A 22,536-nucleotide genomic window follows, 5' to 3' on the forward strand; every position below is an offset into this window, starting at 1 on the left:
GGGTAAATTTAGGGGTCCCTGGGGTTTGGGGAGGTTGAGAACCACTGATCTAGAGGATCCCCACAGGCCACAGCACTAACCCTAGTCTGGGGATCCCACCCTTAGTAACCTGAACCCTACCCCGGGGAGCCCACCATTGGTAACCCTAAACCTAAACCCTAACCCTAGCCCTGGGAGCTGTAAGGACCCCAAGTATAGCCCTAGCCTGAAGAGGCCGACCCTTAGTAACTCTAACCGTAGACTGAGAATCCCCAGTGGCCACAGGCCTACACCTAGCCTGGAGAGCCCTACTCTTAGTAATCTGAACCCTAGCCCAGGAGCCCCACCTGTACTACCTTTATATGTATCAGAGGGGTAGCCGTGTTAGTCTGAATCTGTAAAAAGCAACAGAGGGTCCTGTGGCACCTTTAAGACTAACAGAAGTATTGGAGCATAAGCTTTCGTGGGTGAATGCCCACTTCATCAGACGCAAGTAATGGAAATTTCCAGAGGCAGGTATAAATCAGTATGGAGATAATGACAGTCTGGACCTATACATAGAATGCTTCCGCCGACGTGCACAGGCAGAAATTGTGGAAAAACAACATCGCTTGCCTCATAACCTAAGTCGTGTAGAACGCAATGCCATCCACAGCCTCAGAAACCACCCTGACATTATCATCAAAGAGGCTGATAAAGGAGGTGCTGTTGTCATCATGAACAGGTCTGACTACCAGAAGGAGGCTGCCAGACAACTCTCCAATACCAAATTCTACAGGCCACTTTCCTCAGATCCCACTGAGGAATACACTAAGAAACTGCACCATCTACTCAGGACACTCCCTACACTAACACCGGAACAAATCAACATACCCTTAGAGCCCCGACCGGGGTTATTCTATCTACTACCCAAGATCCACAAACCTGGAAATCCTGGACGCCCCATCATCTCGGGCATTGGCACTCTCACTGAAGGACTTTCTGGATATGTGGACTCCCTACTCAGACCCTACGCCACCAGCACTCCCAGCTATCTACGTGACACCACTGATTTCCTGAGAAAACTACAGTGCATTGGTGACCTCCCAGAAAACACCATCCTAGCCACCATGGATGTAGAGGCTCTCTACACAAACATCCCACACACAGATGGAATACAAGCTGTCAGGAACAGTATCCCTGATGATGACACAGCACAACTTGTTGCTGAGCTCTGTGACTTTATCCTCACGCACAATTATTTCAAATTTGGTGACAATATATACCTCCAGACCAGTGGCACCGCTATGGGCACCCGCATGGCCCCACAATATGCCAACATTTTTATGGCTGACCTGGAACAACACTTCCTCAGCTCTTGTCCACTCACGCCCCTTCTCTACCTACGCTACATTGATGACATCTTCATCATCTGGACCCATGGAAAGGAGACTCTGGAAGAATTCCACCATGATTTCAACAGCTTCCACCCCACCATCAACCTCAGCCTGGACCAATCTACACAGGAGGTCCACTTCCTAGACACCACAGTACAAATAAGCGATGGCCACGTTAACACCACCCTATACCGAAAACCCACCGACCGCTACGCCTACCTTCATGCCTCCAGCTTCCACCCCGGACACACCACACGATCCATTGTCTACAGCCAAGCGCTGAGGTACAACCGCATCTGCTCCAACCCCTCAGACAGAGACCAACACCTACAAGATCTTCACCAAGCATTCTCAAAACTACGATACCCACACAAGGAAATAAAGAAACAAATCAACAGAGCCAGACGTGTACCCTCCTGCTACAAGACAGGCCCAAAAAAGAAACCAACAGAACTCCACTGGCCATCACCTACAGTCCTCAGCTTAAACCTCTCCAACGCATCATCAGTGATCTACAACCCATCCTGGACAATGATCCCTCACTTTCACAGACCTTGGGAGGCAGGCCAGTCCTCGCCCACAGACAACCCGCCAACCTTAAGCATTGTGACAAAGTTCCTCCTCTATCTTGATGGGTCCTGCGCTTATTGGCGGATTTTTCTGCCTCAGAGATTCACCATGTGGGTTGGGGAACAGCCCAGAGACCTTCCCCTCTGGAAGAACCCACAGTCCAGGTCAATTGGGAGGTTTGGGGGGAACCCGGGCCCGCCCTCTACTCCGGGTTCTAGCCCAGGGCCCTGTGGACTGCAGCTGTCTATAGTGCCTCCTGTAACTGCTGCATGACAGCTACAACTCTCTGGGCTACTTCCCCATGGCCTCCTCCAAACACCTTCCTTATTCTCACCACAGGACCTTCCTCCTGGTGTCTGATAATGCTTGTGCTCCTCAGTCCTCCAGCAGCGCACCCTCTCACTCTCAGCTCCTTGCGCCTCTTGCTCCCAGCTCCTCACACTCACACCACAAACTGAAGTGAGCTCCTTTTAAAACCCAGGTGCCCTGATTAGCCTGCCTTAATTGATTCTAGCAGCTTCTTCTTAATTGGCTCCAGGTGTCCTAATTAGCCTGCCTGCCTTAACTGGTTCTAGCAGGTTCCTGATTACTCTAGTGCAGCCCCTGCTCTGGTCACTCAGGGAACAGAAAACTACTCATCCAGTGACCAGTATATTTGCCCTCTACCAGATTCCTGTACCCCACTGGTCTGGGTCTGTCACATATCCCTCCCCCCTGCTCAACGCCAAGGGGTTGGGGAGCTTGGGAAGCCAGACAGTGCACACGTGACAAGTCATCGGCGTTGCCATGACGGCTCCCTGCTCTGTGTTGCACACGGAACTGGAAAGGTTGGAGGGATAAGAACCATCTGGTCACCCTTGTGTTCTTCTCCTTGTTCCGCCGCATCCGTTGAAGAGGGGCATGGTTGGTCACGAGGACAAATCTGCGCCCGAGCAGGTGGTAGCGCAATGTTTCCATGGCCCATTTTACAGCGAAGCATTCTCTCTCCACCACTGCATATTTTTGTTCCCTTGGAAGGAGTTTCCGACTGAGGTATAGAATTGGGTGTTCCTCCTCCCCGACCATCTGTGATGGAACGGCCCCCAACCCTACTTCCGATGCATCCATCTGCAGGATAAACTCCTTGGTGAAATCAGGGGCTATCAGTACAGGGTTACTGCAGAGGGCAGTCCGTAGATCTGTGAATGCTTCCTCTGCTGCGTCAGACCATCTCACCAGATCAGGTCCACGGGCTTTCACTAGGTCTGTCAGGGGGCTTGCCCTTGTGGCAAAGTGGGGGATAAATCGTCGGTAATACCCCACCACACCTAGGAATGCCCGGACTTGTTTCTTGTGACTTGGTCAGGGCCAATTTTGGATGGCCTCTAACTTGTTCACTTGGGGTTTTACCAAACCTTTTCCCACAATGTAGCCAAGATATTTGGCCTCTGTAAACCCTACAGTGCACTTGGCAGGGTTTGCTGTAAGGCCAGCTCGCCTGAAGGTATCGAGGACTGCCTCCACCTTCTCCAGGTGGGTTTCCCAGTCTGGGGTATGAATGACCACATCGTCCAAGTAGGCAGCAGCATAACTGTTATGCGAGCGTAATAACTTGTCCACGAGGCGCTGGAAGGTAGCTGGGGCCCCATGTAGTCCAAAAGGGAGGACAGTATATTGAAAAAGACCCTCTGGTGTAGAGAACGCAGTCTTTTCCTTTGCGTCTTCTGCAAGGGGAATCTGCCAGTACCCCTTTGTCAAGTCTAGGGTAGTCAAGTACCAGGCATTACCCAGACGGTCCACTAGCTCATCTATGCGAGGTATGGGGTACGCGTCGAACTGGGATACTTCGTTTAGTCGCCGGAAGTCGTTGCAAAATCTTGTGGTGCCATCAGGTTTGGGCACCAGCACGATTGGGCTGGACCACTGACTGTGGGATTCTTCGATGATCCCCAACTCCAGCATTTTTTTTACTTCTGCTTTTATTTCCTCCCTTTTTGCCGCTGGCACCCGATAGGGCCTCATTGTTACTCTGGCCCCAGGGTTCGTGACGATGTGGTGATATGTCTCGGTTGTTCGACCTGGTTTTGTTGAGAACACATCTTGGTTCCGGAAGATCATCTCAGACACCTCATTCTTCTGGTCTGGTGTTAAATCGGGAGACACCCTCACCTGTTTGGAAGGCTTGTTTTCCTGGGTTAGGTCTTTTTGGACCGTTGTGCATGCCTCTTGTGCATGCCAGGGTTTCAGAAAGTTAACGTGATAAATCTGTTCTTGTTTTCTGCGTCCTGGCTGCCGCACCTTGTAGGTTACTTCCCCCACAGGTTCAACCACTTCATAGGGCCCCTGCCATTGGGCCAGAAGCTTGCTTTCTGCCGTGGGTACCAACACCATAACCCGATCCCCTGGTTGGAACTATCGCACTTTTGCCTGGCGATTGTAATGGGTTCGCTGGGCCTCCTGTGCCTTCTCCAAATGTTCCCGTACAATAGGGGTAACCTGGGCTATCCGGTCTCGCATCTGCATTACATGCTCTATTATATTTCTCCCCTCATTGGGTTCCTCTTCCCAGATCTCTTTGGCGATATCTAGTATGCCACGGGGGTGACGCCCGTATAATAACTCGAAGGGGGAAAACCCAGTTGAGGCCTGAGGTACCTCCCGGATAGCGAACATAAGGTAGGGTAGTAGGGTGTCCCAATCCTTCCCGTCCCGACTTTTACCAACTTCCTTATCATAGAATCATAGAATATCAGGGTTGGAAGGGACCTCAGGAGGTCATCTAGTTCAACCCCCTGCTCAAAGCAGGACCAATTCCCAACTAAATCATCCCAGCCAGGGCTTTGTCAAGCCGGGCCTTAAAAACCTCCAAGGAAGGAGACTCCACCACCTCCCTAGGTAACGCATTCCAGTGCTTCACCACCCTCCTAGTGAAATAGTGTTTCCTAATTTCCAACCTGGACCTCCCACACTGCAACTTGAGACCATTGCTCCTTGTTCTGTCATCTGCCACCACTGAGAACAGCCGAGCTCCATCCTCTTTGGAACTCCCCTTCAGGTAGTTGAAGGCTGCTATCAAATCCCCTCTCATTCTTCTCTTCTGGAGACTAAACAATCCCAGTTCCCTCAGCCTCTTCTCATAAGTCATGTGCTCCAGACCCCTAATCATTTTTCTTGCCCTCCGCTGGACTCTTTCCAATTTTTCCACATCCTTCTTGTAGTGTGGGGCCCAAAACTGGACACAGTATTCCAGATGAGGCCTCACCAATGTCGAATAAAGGGGAACGATCACGTTCCTCGATCTGCTGGCAATGCCCCTACTTATACAGCCCAAAATGCTGTTAGCCTTCTTGGCAACAAGAGCACACTGTTGACTCATATCCAGCTTCTCGTCCACTGTGACCCCAGGTCCTTTTCTGCAGAACTGCTACCTAGCCATTCGGTCCCTAGTCTGTAGCAGTGCATGGGATTCTTCCATCCTAAGTGCAGGACTCTGCACTTGTCCTTGTTGAACCTCATCAGGTTTTTTTTGGCCCAATCCTCTAATTTGTCTAGGTCCCTCTGTATCCGATCCCTACCCTCTAGTGTATCTACCACGCCTCCCAGTTTAGTGTCATCTGCAAACTTGCTGAGAGTGCAGTCCACACCATCCTCCAGATCATTAATAAAGATATTAAACAAAACCGGCCCCAGGACCAACCCTTGGGGCACTCCGCTTGAAACCGGCTGCCAACTAGACATGGAGCCATTGATCACTACCCGTTGAGCCCGACGATCTAGCCAGCTTTCTATCCACCTTACAGTCCACTCATCCAGCCCATACTTCTTTAACTTGGCGGCAAGAATACTGTGGGAGACCGTATCAAAAGCTTTGCTAAAGTCAAGGAATAACACATCCACTGCTTTCCCCTCATCCACAGAGCCAGTTATCTCATCATAGAAGGCAATTAGGTTAGTCAGGCACGACTTCCCCTTGGTGAATCCATGCTGACTGTTCCTGATCACTTTCCTCTCCTCTAAGTGTTTCATAATTGATTCCTTGAGGACCTGCTCCATGATTTTTCCAGGGACTGAGGTGAGGCTGACTGGCCTGTAGTTCCCCGGAACCTCCTTCTTCCCTTTTTTAAAGATGGGCACTACATTAGCCTTGAGGGTTCGGTTAAACCTTTCTACCAACCCATCAGTCTGCGGATGGTAGACCGAAGTTCTCAGGGTATGTATATGGACCAGCGTACAGAGGTCCTTCATTAGCTTCGACATAAATGGGGTTCCTTGGTCGGTTAATATCTCCTTCGGTAGCCCCATTCGGGCAAAGATCCCCACCAGCTCTTTGGCTATAGTTTTAGAGGCCGTGTTCCGCAGGGGGACGGCTTCTGGGTAGCAAGTAGCATAGTCTAAAACAACAAGTATATATTGGTGGCCCTGAGCCGTCTTCTCCAGGGGTCCCACTAGGTCCATGGCTATTCGCTCGAAGGGGACCTCTATGATGGGAAGGGGTACTAAAGGTGCCCTCAAGTGGGGACGGGGACTGTGCAGCTGACACTCCGGGCAGGAGGCACAGTACCTCCGCACTTCATGTACTCCGGGCCAGAAGAACCGTCGTAGGACTCATGCCAGGGTCTTCTCTACCCCCAAATGCCCCCCAAAAAGATGACTATGAGCAAGACTTAATACAGCGTTCTGGTGTTTTTGAGGTACTAGGATCTGCTGTACCTTCTGCCCCTGTACTGGTGCAACCCGGTATAAGAGATCCTTCTTCATTATGAAGTAGGGTCCTGGTCCCTGGGTTTTCCCTTCCACGGGGACCCCATCTATTTCAGTCACCTCCTTCCTAATGTTGTCATACCTTGGGTCTTCTGCCTGGTCCCGTCCAAAATTTCCTCTCCTGGGGCTAATCTGCCTAAGATCTAGGGGCCCAGTCTCTGTTGCCTCTACTGGTTCAGAAGCATTAGGGTGGGGGTCAGACTCAGGTGCTTCTCCCTCCTGCGTGGCCTCCTTTTCAGCTGCGCGGGTCCGCCTACCTACAAGAGCGACCCTCTGGCTTTGGGTCAGTATTCGGGTTCCCAAGGCCTTAGCTGCCCTTCTTTCCCTTTTTGTCTTTCTACCCTGTCTGGGAGTGGAGAACAAATCTGGGGATATTTCAGAGAAGATTGGGGGTTGACAGTCTGCTGTGGATGCCTCACCAATTTTAGGGTCCCCATCTTTCTCCAATCCCCCTACTGGGAGTAAGTTTCCAAACCCTGGGAAGTCCCTCCCTATGAGCACCCTGTATGGGAGTTTAGGGACTACACCTGCTGCTACCTCAGTAGTGTTCCCTTGGATCTCGATTTTTACTGGGATGGTGGGGTAGTAAATAACTGTCCCATGGACACATGTTATCCCCGTACGTTTAGCCTGTAGCAGCTGACTACGCTTCACGAGCTTCCCTGAGATAAGCATGATAGCACTCCCCGAATCAACCAGTGCCGTGGTCCCTACCCCATTTAGTTTCACTGGTCTGGTATACATATGTGGGGTTAGTGAGACCCCCACAAGGTGGATTAGGGAGCATGGATCTGCCCAGTTCCCCAGGTTACACTGCATAGGCTCCTCAGCATTGGGACACTGTGCAGCTATGTGTCCCCACTCCCCGCAGGCATAACATCTGTATGGAGCCCTAGGCGTTCCCCGGTCTCTTGGTTTGGGCAGTCTAACATCACGATCCTCTTCTCCCTCAGTGCTCCGACTCTTTGTGGCCTCTGATGGGCCTTCAGCCTCTCTCTTTTTCCACCTGGGCCCTCCTGGTGGCCCAGTCACCCGAATTTTAGGGCTTTGTGCTGCTAGTTTAACCCGGGGTGCCTCTTCCTTAACTGGTCGGGTCAGCTCCCTCGCTGTCCTTCGCCTCTCTACCAGGGCAACAACCTCGTCATAGGTGGCGAGTTCGTTCTGGCTTACCCAGGCACGAAGGTCTGGCGGTAGTCCCCTCATGTATCGGTCGATGACCAGAACCTCTAGTATCTCTTCCGGACTCTGGGACTCTGTTTGCAACCACTTTCGTGTGAGATGGATGAGGTTATACAATTGGGACCGCGGGGTTTTGTCTTCCTGGTACCTCCAACCGTGATACCGCTGGGCCCGCACTGCGGTCGTTACCCCAGATCTGGCCAGGATCTCTGCTTTCAGCTAGGGGTAGTCTGCTGCAGCCTCTTCAGGCAGATCATGGTAGGCCTTTTGGGCCTCCCCACACAGGAATGGGGCAAGGATGCCAGACCACTGATCTCGAGGCCAGGCCTCCCGTAGGGCTGTCCTCTCAAAGGCCAGAAGGTATGCCTCTACATCATCCTCCCACGTCATTTTCTTTAGCCAATGGCTGGCCCGTATGAGCCGCGTGCCATCATGGCCGCGGTTCAGCTCTGTAAGGGTCTTTACCTGGTTTACCAGTTCCTGCAACATAGCTCGGTCTTGGGCAGCCTGGTCCATCAGCAGGCGATTAGTCTCTTGCTGCAGCTGCACTGCCTCCTGTTGGGCGGCTGCCTGGACATGGGTAGCCTCCTGCTGGGCCACTGTGGCTTGTATCAGTGCCCGCACTACGTCATCCATTGTGATGAAAAAAAAAATAAACCCTCTCCTTTTTTTTTTTTTTTTTTTAAAATCACCCTCCTTCTTCCGCCGCGCTGTGGACCCCAAGATCCCACTCCTGACACCAGTTGTGACAAAGTTCCTCCTCTATCTTGGTGGGTCCTGCGCTTATTGGCGGATTTTCCTGCCTCAGAGATTCACCATGTGGGTTGGGGAACAGCCCAGAGACCTTCCCCTCTGGAAGAACCCACAGTCCAGGTCAATTGGGAGGTTTGGGGGGAACCCGGGCCCGCCCTCTACTCCAGGTTCCAGCCCAGGGCCCTGTGGACTGCAGCTGTCTATAGTGCCTCCTGTAACTGCTGCATGACAGCTACAACTCCCTGGGCTACTTCCCCATGGCCTCCTCCAAACACCTTCCTTATTCTCACCACAGGACCTTCCTCCTGGTGTCTGATAACGCTTGTGCTCCTCAGTCCTCCAGCAGCACACCCTCTCACTCTCAGCTCCTTGCGCCTCTTGCTCCCAGCTCCTCACACTCGCCCCACAAACTGAAGTGAGCTCCTTTTTAAAACCCAGGTGCCCTGATTAGCCTGCCTTAATTGATTCTAGCAGCTTCTTCTTAATTGGCTCCAGGTGTCCTAATTAGCCTGCCTGCCTTAACTGGTTTTAGCAGGTTCCTGATTACTCTAGTGCAGCCCCTGCTCTGGTCACTCAGGGAACAGAAAACTACTCATCCAGTGACCAGTATATTTGCCCTCTACCAGATTCCTGTACCCCACTGGTCTGGGTCTGTCACAGCATATTCTCACCAGCAACCACGCACCGCACCATAACAACTCTAACTCAGGAACCAACCCATGCAACAAACCTAGATGCCAACTCTGCCCACATATCTACACCAGCAACACCATCACAGGACCTAACCAGATCAGCTACAACATCACCGGCTCATTCACCTGCACGTCCACCAATGTTATATATGCCATCATGTGCCAGCAATGCCCCTCTGCTATGTACATTGGCCAAACTGGACAGTCACTACGCAAGAGGATAAATGGACACAAGTCAGATATCAGGAATGGCAATATACAAAAACCTGTAGGAGAACACTTCAACCTCCCTGGCCATACAATAGCAGATGTAAAGGTAGCCATCTTACAGCAAAAAAACTTCAGGACCAGACTCCAAAGAGAAACTGCTGAGCTCCAGTTCATTTGCAAATTTGACACCATCAGATCAGGATTAAACAAAGACTGTGAATGGCTATCCAACTACAGAAGCAGTTTCTCCTCCCTTGGTGTTCACACCTCAACTGCTAGCAGAGCACCTCACCCTCCCTGATTGAACTAACCTCGTTATTTCCATACTGATTTATACCTGCCTCTGGAAATTTCCATTACTTGCGTCTGATGAAGTGGGCATTCACCCATGAAAGCTTATGCTCCAATACTTCTGTTAGTCTTAAAGGTGCCACAGGACCCTCTGTTGCTTTTTACCTTTATATGGGTAGGGTTGCCAACCCTCCAGGATTGTCCTGGACTCCCCAGGAATTAAAGATTAATCTTTAATTAAAGATTATGTCATGTGATGAAACCTCCAGGAATACATTCAACCAAAACGCTAGCCCACGAATCCCTACCCCTTACTAACCCTAACCCTAGCCCGGGAATCCCTACCCCTTACTAGCCCTAACCCTAGCCCGGGAATCCCTACCCCTTCCTAACCCTAACCCTAGCCCGGGAATCTCTACCCCTTACTAGCCCTAACCCTAGCCCGGGAATCCCTACCCCTTACTAACCCTAACCCTAGCCCGGCAATCCCTACCCCTTACTAGCCCTAACCCTAGCCCGGGAATCCCTACCCCTTACTAACCCTAACCCTAGCCCGGGAATCTCTACCCCTTACTAGCCCTAACCCTAGCCCGGGAATCCCTACCCCTTACTAACCCTAACCCTAGCCCGGCAATCCCTACCCCTTATAGCCCTAACCCTAGCCCGGCAATTCCTACCCCTTACTAACCCTAACCCTAGCCCGGGAATCCCTACCCCTTACTAGCCCTAACCCTAGCCTGGGGAGACCTACCCCTTACTAGCCCTAACCCTAGCCTGGGGAGACCTACCCCTTACTAGCCCTAACCCTAGCCCGGGAATCCCTACCCCTTACTAACCCTAACCCTAGCCCAGGAATCCCTACCCCTTACTAGCCCTAACCCTAGCCTGGGGAGACCTACCTTAAGTATCCCTAGCTGGGGGATCCCAACGGGCCTCAGGCCTATCTCTAGCCTGGGAATCCTTGCCCTCAGTATTCCTAACTCTGGCCAGGGGAGTCCTACCTTTAATAACCCAAACCCTAGTCCAGAGAATCCCAGCTTTAGTAACCCTAGCTGGGGATCCCAACGGGCCTCAGGCCTAACCCTACCCCACGGCTGCACCATCTATAGCCCCTCTGATGGAGCAAGCTGCTGAACTTTTATGACTGTTGGCACCCCATCCCAATGCTCCCCTTGCAGTCGTGGGAGTAGAGCCGGTATCAGAATAGGTACAGGGATCCCTGATACCAGGAACCCCCTCAGCACTTCCGCAGTCATTGCCACATGTGCTTCCCTGGCGGCTTGCACCACCCTCAGCGTCGGTGCAGTCGGGTGCTCATGTCGGGACCAACAGTGCCTTTGTTCTGTACCAATGGGATTGCCTCCATCTGAAACACTGCTTCCTACCTCGTTCTGGGCAATGGACACGTCGGATCACCTTCTTGCTCCCTCTGGGCTCGCTCCACTCTTGTCCGCAGATCCCAAGACTCTTCTGCATCCGAGTCCAGGTCGTCGTTGTCCTCCTCCTGCTCTGTGTCACCCAATGAACACTGAGGACTGCTAATGGACCATTATGGTGCCCAAGATGGGCTTGTGTCCCGTGGTTGGGATGGAGGTGTCAAGGCTGTATCCCTACTTTGAACTTTAGGGTACAAATGTAGGGGCCTGCATGAAAACTGCTAAGCTTATCTACCAGCTTAGCTCTGGTCCCGCTGCCACCATTCTCGATGGATTCCCTCCCTGGGAAGCCTTGAGAAACCTTTCACCAATTCCCTGGTGAATACAGATCCAAACTGCTTGGATCTTAAACAAGGAGAGATTGACCCTTCCCCCCTCCTTCCTTTCACCAACTCCTGGTGAATACAGATCCAAACCCCCTTTGGATCTTAAAACAAGGAGAAATCAATCAGGTTCTTAAAAAGAAGGCTTTTAATTAAAGCAAAAGGTAAAAATCATCTCTGCAAAATCAGTATGGAAAATAACTTTACAGGGTAATCAAACTTAAAGAGCTCAGAGGAATCCCCTCTGTCTTAGGTTCAAAGTATAGCAAACAAGATAAGCACTCTGGTAAAAGGTACATTTACAAGTTGAGAAAACAAAGTAAATCTAAGACGCCTTGCCTGGCTTTTACTTACAATTTTGAAATAAGAGAGACTTGTTTAGAAAGATGGGGAGAACCTGGATTGATGTCTGGTCCCTCTCAGTCCCAAGAGCGAACAACCCCTTAAACAAAGGACACACACAAAAGCCTTTCCCCCCCCAAGATTTGAAAGTATCTTGTCCCCTCATTGGTCCTCTGGGTCAGGTGTCAGCCAGGTTACCCGAGCTTCTTAACCCTTTACAGGTAAAAGGATTTTGGAGTCTCTGACCAGGAGGGATTTTAGTACTGTACACAGAGAGCTGTTACCCTTCCTTTTATAGTTATGACAGGAGGTCTCTGGCCACTCGTGCCCTATCCACATCCTGACCCCCGTAGAATCAGTGGGACGCCCCTTGTTCGCAGAGGTCCCGCTCTTCGTCTCGGTCAAAGGCAAAATCACCCGCCAGATATGCAGTGGTATCCTCAGATCAGCCACAGGCTCAGACATCAGCCATCTTCCTCCCCGCAGAGCCTCCAGAGCAGTGGTTCTCGACCTGTGGCCCGCAGGCTATGTCTAAGGGGTCCACGAAAGACAGCTGAAAACGGACTGAACAGAATTCAACTCCATACACAGACAAAGGGGTCCCCGCCGCCATTGGAAATTTTTAGGGGTCCACAAATGAAAAAAAGGTTCAAATCCACGGGATTCCCATTGGCTCCAGAGCCCATTTGTCCTGGTGTGTCCTCCCTTGGGCAAAATCCAGCCTTGGCTCAACTGAGCAGCTGGATCTTATGGGTAGGAAAGTCTAGACGTCCTCATCGCTACAGCTGCAAATCACTAACCAACAGGCTTTGCTGTCCAAATATGACTTCCTTACTCAGACAGCTATGTCCAAGTTCACAGAGCAGCTGTCCACAGCTTCATAGGAGGAGTGTTCTGCTCTTGGGGGCCTCAGTCCAGGCTCCCTCTCTGACGCCTTTCACTGCAGCTAGCACTCGACTCTCCTGTACACCTTTCCCCCAATCCTAATCATTCCTCAGGTTACCCTCAAGCTCAAGGCAGATCGGGCCAAGCTCATCCTCATATCCCCAGTGTGGCTAAGACCATGCTGGTTCACCAATCTTCTCGTGCTGATGATTCAGCCTCCCATACCGCTTCCTCCCCAGCCTGACCTGCTCACTCAGAGCCATGGCCGCACTCACCATCCAACACTCAACTCCCTGTACCTCATGGCCTGGCGGCTGCATGGTGGAATGAAGAAGAAGAGCAGTGTTTGGTGGCTGTCCAACAAGTCCTACTCAATGGTAGGAAGTCCTCTACCAGCATGGCCTACTTAGCAAAGTGGAAAAGGTTTTCAGTGTGGTCATTGGCCCATGGGATCCAACTGACACAGACTTCCATTCTGGCCATCTTGCAGTACCTGTTACACCTTCAGGAATCGGGCCTTGCGATCAGTTCACTGAGGGTGCATCTGGCCACAATAGTGTTTCATCCCCCTAGTCAACGAAAATCAGTCTTTGCCAATGCTATGGTGATGAGAATCTAAAAGGGATTCTCTGTTTATATCCTCCCGTATGTGAACCGGTCCCCTTGTGGGACCTAAACATGGTTTTGGTGGCTGTACTGGGCCCTCCATTCGAGCCCCTAGTGTCCAGTTCACTGCTCCTCTGGTATCAGAAAACCCTATTCCTAGTAACTGTGTTCTGCAAGGAGAGTGTGGGCTCTCAGTTTCATCTGAATTAGGCGGTATAGTTACCCGTTTTTTTCCCCTTAGCCGCACTCTTCCCTGGAAGAACAGCACCTCCATACGCTGGATGTCAGGCAATGTCAAACCTTTCATCTAGACAGGACTAAACTGTTTTGTGTTTTGCCTCGCCTGTTCATGTCATATGTGGACTGCATGAAGAGGCAAGCCAAGTGGTCCCTGCACAGACCATCTCTAGACAGATAATATCCTGTATCAGGGCTGTGTATGAGAGAGCTTTGGCTATGTCTCCTCAGAGGATATGAGCTCATTACACAAGAGCGCAGGCGACACCGATAGTGTTCCTCAGTGACGTTTCCTTACTGGACATTTGCAGGGCGGCCATGTGGTCATCCATAAGTACATATACGGACCATTATGCTATTACCGCATCTTGCAGAGCGGACGTAGGTCTCAGAAGGGCAGTCCTGTGATCCTTATTTCAGTGGACTCTGAACCCCGCCTCTAGATTGGGGTACCACTTGTGAATCATCTAAGGGGAACACATAATCTGCATCTTCTCAAAGAAGAAGAAACGGTTACTTATTGTAACTGGTTCTTTGAGATGTGATGCAGACATGTATTCTACAACCCAACCTCCATCCCCTCTGCATTGGAGTCTCCTCTCATGGGCTTTTGTCATGAAGGAACTGAGGTGGGGCTGGGGTGGCGCTACCTCATATAGCCAAGCGAGGGGCCACAACCACGCTCCTCTGTGGGTACTGTTAGGGAAAAATCTCTGTTTCTGGCGCACTGGGTGTACACACACCTAAGTGGAATACACGTCTTCATCATATCTCAAAGAACCACAGTGACAGTGAGTAACCATTTCTTTTTTAAATTGGTTTAGGGGAAAACCAAGATGGTGGTGTGATAGTAGCAGATCTTTCTTCCTTTGATACTGTTTGCTAGAGTTTTATATTTTCTTCTCTTATGTGGCCTGTTTGGTTCTGTGCATAAAGAATTCTATCATGGAGAACAAGAAGTTGTTCTGATCATAATAGGTTTTTCATTAAAAGGGTTGTATTTTTAGGGTCTGGTATTTGCTTTTTCTCGCAATGGTGAGTTTCTTTTCTTCCAGTATAATTTGTATGTTTAATTATATTTTCCTCCCCATTGAAGCGTAGCGGATGCAGCTGCCCCTGGTGGCTTTGAATGCTCCCGAGACTGTAATGTGGTCTTAGAGCGATTTAAAACCTGAGTATCTTTTTAACAATGTCAATGAGGTTTAGCCTTTAATAATAATAATGGGCTCTGCAATCTAGCAGCCAAAGGTCTAATGAGAGCCAGTGGCTGGAATGTGAAGCCAGACACATTCGGACAGGAAATGGGGGCCAATTTTTAACAGTGAAGGTAATTAACACTTTGCCAAGGGCTCCATCACTGGCAAGTTTTATACCAAGCCTGGGATGTTTTTCTATGAGATCTGCTCTAGTTCAACAGGGTTAATTCCAGGAGGGGCTCTGGCCCGTGTTACCCAGGACAGACCAGATGGACACAGTGCTTCCTTCTGGCCTTGGCGTCTCTTTTTCACTTCAGCCCCCAGGGCTGCTGCCAGATTTGAACTGCTGCTGCCCCCTGAGGTACATCTTTATACCCTCTGACATAGTTACTGCCCCCTGACATGGCTAGTTATCACCTTGTACACGTTGGTTTGATTAAAACATTTGTATTATGTACTGTCATCCTGACCTTATCTTTTAGGAGGGGTCAGTGTGTTCCTGTTATCCTTGGGGAATGTTTTTGTACCATCCTTGATATCAGGATGTGTTTGCATGAATACTCTGTGCTTAGGAATGTGTATTTTTGCAATATCAGCCCTGTTCTTGCCAGGCTCTGTGAGCAGGTCCTGCTTCATACCAGGCCTTCGATACAAGGGCTAATGTCTCAGGCTGTCTTCCTACTACAAGCTGTATGTTTCATTTGTCAGGCGACCACTGTTTGGCCCAACATGTGCAGCGCACTGGTGAAGCTGACGGACAGGCTATTTCATAGCTGTGCTGGCTAAAGCTCCCACTGTGCCCTGCAAATGCCCGTACCCTCTGCCCTCGCCCACCACTGCTCCCAGATGCTCCTCATTCAACCTGCACCATCCCCCCGTCCTCCCCATTGCCACAACAAACCCTGAGCCTTTGCTTCCTTCTCACCCCTTTGCCTGCCCTGTCCATGCAGATGGTAAGTTCTCAGGGGCAGAGCAGGTCTCGTTGTGTCTCTGCCCAGTGGGGCCCTGAGCCTTGCGAGGGCTCCTGGGTGCCCTAGAATATGAACCCTAACAACAGTGGCCCATCAGCTCCCCGTGACCCTAACTAGCCTCGATGGCCCTAAACCCCGGTCTTCATGGCTGAGGATGTGAGGGAGATGCCCACACTTCAGCCATTCTTTTTAGGTGACAAATCTGAGGAAATGTCCCAGATTGAAGTGTCATTAGAGGAGGTTTTGGAACAAATTGATAAACTAAATAGTAATGAGTCACCAGGACCAGATGGGATTATTCACCCAAGAGTTCTGAAGGAACTGAAATGTGAAATTGCAGAACTAGTAACTAGTTTGTAACCTATCATTTAAATCAGCTTCTGTAGCAAATGACTTGAGGATAGCTAATGTGACGCCAATTTTTAAAAAGGGCTCCAGAGGTGATCCCAGCAATTACAGGCCGGTAAGCCTGAGTTTAGTACCAGGCAAACTGGTTGAAACTATAGTAAAGAACAGAATTGTCAGGCACATAGATGAACATAATTTGTTGGGGAAGAGTCAACATGGTTTTTGTAAAGGGAAATCATGCATCACCAATCTACTAGAATTCTTTGAAGGGGTCAACAAGCATGTGGACAAGGGGTATCCAGTGGCTATAGTGTACTTAGATTTTCAGAAAGCCTTTGACAAGGTCCCTCACCAAAGGCTCTTACGCAAAGTAAGCGGTCACGGGATGATAGGGAAGGTTCTCTCGTGGATTGGTAACTGGTTAAAAGATAGGAAACAAAGGGTAGGAATAAATGGTCATTTCTCAGAATGGAGAGAGGTAAATAGTGGTGTCCCCCAGGGGTCTGTACCGGGACAGTCCTATTCAACATATTCAGAAATGATCTGGAAAAAGGGTAAACAGTGAGGTGACAAAATTTGCAGATGATACAAAACTACTCAATATACAGTAGTTAAATATCAGGCAGACTGCGAAGAGCAACAAATAGATCTCTCAAAACTGGGTGACTGGGCAACAAAATGGCAGATGAAAGTCAATGTTGATAAATGCAAAGTAATGCACACTGGAAAACATAATCCCAACTGTACATATAAAATGATGGGGTCTAAATTAGCTGTTACCACTCAAGAAAGAGATCTTGGAGTCATTGTGGATAGTTCTCTGAAAACATCCACTCAATGTACAGTGGCAGTCACAAAAGCAAATAGAATGCTTGGCATCATTAAGAAAGGGATAGATAATAAGACAGAAAATATCATATTGCCTCTATATAAATCCATGGTACGCCCACATCTTGAATACTGCGTGAGATGTGGTGGCTCCATCTCAAAAAAGATATATTGGAATTGGAAAAGGTTCAGAAAAGGGCAACAAACATGATTAGGGGTATGGAATGGCTGCTGTTTGAGGAGAGATAAATAAGATGGGGACTTTTCAGCTTGGAAAAGAGACGACTAAGGGGGATATGACAGAGGTCTATAAAATCATGACTGGTGTGGAGAAAGTAAATAAAGAAGTGATACTACTTCTCATAACACAAGAAATAAGGGTCACCAAATGAAATTAATAGGCAGCATGTTTAAAACAAATAAAAGGAAGTATTTCTTCACACAACGCACAGTCAACCTGTGGAATTCTTTGCCAGAAGATGTTGTGAAGGCCAAGACTATAACAGGGTTCAAAAAAGAACTAGATAAATTCATGGAGGATAGGTCCATCAATGGCTATTAGCCAGGATGGGCAGGGGTGGTGTCCCTAGCCTCTGTTTGCCAGAAGCTGGGAATGGGCGACGGGATGGATCACTTGATGATTACCTGTTCGGTTCATTCTCTCTGGGGCAGCTGGCTTTGGCCACTGTCGGAAGACAGGATACTGGGCTAGATGGACCTTTGGTCTTCTAGCACCACTGCTCCCAACCACAACCTCCCTGCTACAACACTCCACCCAGCCCCAGGGCCCCTACAAAATCTATCCCATCGCCAAAGTCCCCAGTTCACTCCAAGACGCCTGTCATGCCATCTCCAACACCTGGCCCACCGCCCCGCGTGCTGGGGAGAAGGACTGTGCCGTTATGCACCCTGACCCACACCGCCAGAAACAACAGCCACGTCGAAATCTGGCCCAGGAACTCAGGCCTCTGCAGCCCTCCCACCGGGCAGGCAGGCAGTGCAGAGCAGCATATAGGGAGGCGCTCTGGCTACGTGCCATGCTGGCCATTCCTGGAGGCACCCCTGCACTTACCACTTCCCTCCCCATGGCTGAGCCCTGTGTCCAGGACAGCAGGGCGGGGGGATAAGGCAAGAGGGAGTGCTTGGCACTGAACACAAAGGCCCTGCGTGAGGCTAGCACTAGCCCAGACACCTGCCTACCACATGAGTGCTTTAAATGGCCCCAGCAACTCCTGGTCAGGAGCTGGCCAGGCCTCAGCTCCACAGCCAGAAGGGAAGAGCTGAAGTCCCAGCAGGGTGGAGGTGGCCGGGGCAGTGGTGGGCCGAGCCCAGCCTGCACACTCCACCACCACCGCAGGGCTGAGATTTTTGGACCTATTCCAGGGAGTCTCCATGCAGGCTCCCTCCTCAGCGTGTGCGCACGGTATGGTGGTGTGTGCTCACACGTGTGTGTTTGTGGTGGGTGTGAAGGCTGCACCAAGTCCAAGCTGGCGTGCCGTGACATTTTAAACACCCCCAAGTTAGCGCACGTGTGGGTCTAGGCCCCACATGCTGGCTTTGAAGCCACCATGGCGGCAGGGTGTGGGGATGAGACGGGGGCTATGTGGCAGCAGGAGTCCAGGGGCACTTGGCCTGGCTCAGCCAGAATCCCTCCAGGGGCTCTGGGAAGGGGCCCTCTTTGAGAGGCTGCAGCAGGCCAGAGCCCCACTCTGGGGCACACAGACCCTGCTGCCTCCAGCCTGGACTTGTGGCTGGCACCAGTGCAGGCAGAGGAGTGGGACGGGAAGGGCCCGTGCAGTCTCTCCTGGCCCCTGGGGCTTGTAAGGGGTTTTGCAGCTGACCCCAAGGTGGGTGCTGAGGCTGGCTGTTGCTGTGACCCTCCTCTGGGACGGAAGGTAAGAAAGCGCCAGGAAATCCACACAACTGGCCAAAGCTGCAGCCCCTGAGGCTTTAGGCTGGGCTGAGCCTGGGGGTCTCACCGAGGAAGAGCTGGCAGCCAGGAGCACGGGGGTGGGGCTCACAGGAGGAGCGGAGAGCACACGTCAGGTCAGTTGCTTTAGTATTTTCAGGTCCCGGTTAAGATCATTCCTGCCGACTGTAACAGGCTCTGAGCTGCAGCCTGGCAACATGTCTGTCCTCAGTGACACTGCTCCTGGGAGCCCCTCAGGGCTAGCTGGCAGAGCACACACCAGGCCACAACTCACTGTAGCTAGCCGGCATCATGTAAAGTATCATCTGCAAACTGGCAATCCAGTGGTCCTGAAATCATGGACAAAGAGTTACAGACGCCGGAAATATGGTCTTAAAATGTGTTTGCCAGGCAGGCCATCGACCCAGCCTGCCCTAGAGAAAGGAATGGACATTTACTTGCTGGCCAGCTTGATTGCAGAGGACAATTGAAAATACATTTACATATAAGGTAAACAAAGCCAGCAAGTCGGGGAGATGACCACTTAACAGTCACCTCGGAGGATAGAGCCTGCACCCTGGGGAGCCCTCCTGGCTCTTGAACCAGAGACCATGAACTTTGGGGTAATATATGGAGAGAGGGGCCAGAGACATTCGAGTCATCGATCCCCAGGAGACAAAGGGGAGCTGCACCTGTGGACTTAATGAAAGTGGATCTTCTTAGCCTGGGAGGCAACAGGAGCTGGAAACTGACTAGAGGTGAGAAACCTGCTTAGACAGAAATTGTAACGTGCTGAAATGAAGTTTGAGTCACTAGGAAGCGTGTTTTGGTTTGTTTTATTTGTAACTCTGCCTGTCTCTTTCATCCTTTCCTATCAGCACTTAAATCTCTGCCCTTTGTTAATAAACTGATTCTGGTTTTACTACAAAACCATCTCAGCTCAGGGTAGTAACCTGGAGCGTGAGCTCTCAGCTCACCTACCAGGCTGCTGTGCATACTGTCTCTTTGGAGGCAGCAGGGGGAGAGGGACTGGACACTGCAGGGAGATGTCTCTGGGGAGCTTGGGAACTGAGCCCCCTGGCTATTGCCTACAAGGCAAGGTTGGACTGGCGGAGTCCTGTGGAGTTTGCTGGCAAGGCAGACAGGCTGGTGTGTCAGGGAGCTGACCCAGAGCTTAGCAGCTGCTGAGGCTGAGAGGGGTCACAGGAGGAACCCCAAGTGAAGCATCACAATCACGCTTGGGGCTCTGCAGACCAACATTCCCTGCTCAGCATGGCCTCTCCAATACACAGCTAGTCTCAGGCCCTTCCCTTAACACACACAACGGCAGAGTCCATGGACAAGCTGGAAGGCCCTGGCTGGCTTCATATAGAAACCTCTGGAAGTGAGGTGGCCCTCCTTTGCTGCCCGCTGCAGCCACGGGGCAGGAAACCACTGACAGCCCTGGCCCATTACTGCCCATGCTGAGCGGCAGGAACCTCTCATATTAAAGAGCTCAGTGGCTCTGGATCTGTCACTAGTCTGGTGGTTTCAGTTCCCCCAGGAGTCTGCCTGAGGGTTGTCTACACTTACAACGCTGTCGCACGTCAGTGTAGACACTGCCAAGCTGAGGGGAGGCCATCTCCCATTGGTGTAGTTACTCCACCTCCCCGCGAGGCAGTCGCTAGGTAAGGGGAGAAGTCGCCTGTCGACAGAGTACTGTCTGCACTGGGGGTCAGGGCGGTTTAACTGCGTCGCCCGTGGGAGGGGTGTGAGGTGTGTGTGTGTGTTTTTTTCACACCTGAGCAACGTAGTTCTACTGACCTAACTGCCTAGTGGAGACCAGGCCTCGTGGCAACGCCAGGGCAAGCAGAAGGCCCTTTCTAATCGTGGTCTAACAGCGTCACTTCCCAGCCATCTGCCAGAGGGAGGAGCCTCACCAGCTCTAGCCTGCATGGGCAGCACCCAAACCAGCTGGAACAGGAGAGGTAACCAGCTGTGAGTCCCACCCACAAACCGGAGGATCTGGGCAGGGCAGGAGAATGTACCGTGGTGCTGTTCTGTGCCAGTAACTGAAGAGCAAACCCAGGCTAGCTGAGCCTGCAGTGAAGCATAAGATTAGATGAGGCGAAATATGCATGTTGGGTTTTTGTTGTTTTAAATTCTAATGCTCTGGTGCAACCGCTAAATGAACTACACTGGGTTTGTCTATATGGCGAATTAGTATGTGGCAATCTGGGGTGTAAATCTACAGCGCTCCAGCCTACCATGCGCTAAGGCCATGTCTACACACGGGCACTACAGCAGCACAGCTACACCACTGTAACACAGTACTGTAGCTGCTTCCAACAGCAACAAAAGGGGTTTCCCCGGGGATGTAGGTAATCCACCTTCCTGAGCAGTGGTAGCTGATGGAAGAATTTCCCATCAACCTGGCCACGTTTACAGCAGGGTTTAGGCTGGTAGAGCTACATCGCTCAGGGCGCGCTCTGTCACTATGCTGCTCAAAAGTTTCAGTGTAGACCAGGTCTGTCTGTACGGCCCCTGTTGTTGTGCACTAGGAAGTGTAGCACACTGCTATGCACTAGGAGGTGTAGCACTGCTGCGCACTAGGGGGGTGTAGCATGCTGCTGTGCACTAGGGGGTGTAGCACTGCCATGCACTAGGAGGTGTAGCATTGCTGTGCACTAGGGGGGTGTAGCACGCTGCTGTTTCAAACAGACACAGATCAAAGCACACTTGGGAACGTTGAGGCTATGTCTACACTTGGAGCTGGGTGTGACTCCCAGCTTGCACAGACATACTCACACTGGCTCTCATCGAGCTAATGTGCTAAAACCAGCAGTGTAGCCATAGTATCACAGGCAGCGGCGAGTGGCAGCATGGGCCAGTCCCTCCAAGTGCAAACCCGCCTGGACCCCATGGGCACGTACATGGCACTGCTAGCCCATGCTGCCACTAGCTGCTGCTGGGGCTCCCCAGATACACTATTTGTAGTGCACTCATGCGTATGTCTGCACAAGCTGAGCGCTGTCAGTGAACAGCAGCAGGGGCTTCCCGGACAGTGAGTGGAGCGGTGGGGCTCTGGCTTCATCCCTCCCCTCTGGGGTGGTGGGACTCTGGCTTCACCCCCACCCCTGGGGCGGCGGGACTCTGGCTTCATCCCTCCCCCCTGGGGCGGCGGGACTCTGGCTTCATCCCTCCCCCCTGGGGCGGCAGGACTCTGGCTTCATCCCCCCCGGATCAGTGGAGCTCGGGCTGTCAGCCCCCCGGGGTGGGGGTCTCAGGCTGTCAGCCCCCGTGGCAGCGAGGCTCAGCTTTCAGCACCCTGGTGGCAGGGCTTGGTGTTTCAGCGCCAGCCCCAGGGCAGGGGGACTCGGGCTGTCAGCTCCACCCTGCCTTGGGCTTCAGCTTCGCCCCCCCCCCCCCCCGACCATACCCTGATTTTGTACTTTTTTAGCGTGACTATTCAATGAATTTTGCTTAATTTTACCATGACAAAATCGTATCCCTACTGACTTGTATCAGTAAAATCAAAACCCAGAGCGCAAAGAATGCAGCAGAGGTGGAAGCTGCTCTGAGGATATTTCTCAACAGTTGATTTACCTCAGTCTGGTGCCACTTTGCACTGCTCATATAAATAGCATCCATATAAATATCTACAAATCTGGTGCAAAACACAACCC

The 22,536-nt window shown here is 51.3% G+C and overlaps 1 protein-coding gene across 1 annotated transcript in view; it reads right to left on the reverse strand.

The window, feature by feature from the left end:
* LOC135886966 (uncharacterized) overlaps positions 1 to 13,039 on the reverse strand; it is a 34,828-nt gene extending 21,789 nt beyond the window's left edge. Inside the window, exons 1-2 of the mRNA XM_065414748.1 lie at positions 12,967 to 13,039; positions 11,176 to 11,299 (exon numbers count right to left, since the gene is read on the reverse strand). Coding sequence (XP_065270820.1) covers positions 11,176 to 11,299; positions 12,967 to 13,039 — 197 coding nt within the window. The remainder of the gene's footprint in view (positions 1 to 11,175; positions 11,300 to 12,966) is intronic.
* Between the last annotated feature and the right edge of the window lie 9,497 nt (positions 13,040 to 22,536).

Source organism: Emys orbicularis, chromosome 12, assembly GCF_028017835.1.
Source record: "Emys orbicularis isolate rEmyOrb1 chromosome 12, rEmyOrb1.hap1, whole genome shotgun sequence".
NCBI classification, from domain to species: Eukaryota; Metazoa; Chordata; order Testudines; family Emydidae; genus Emys; species Emys orbicularis.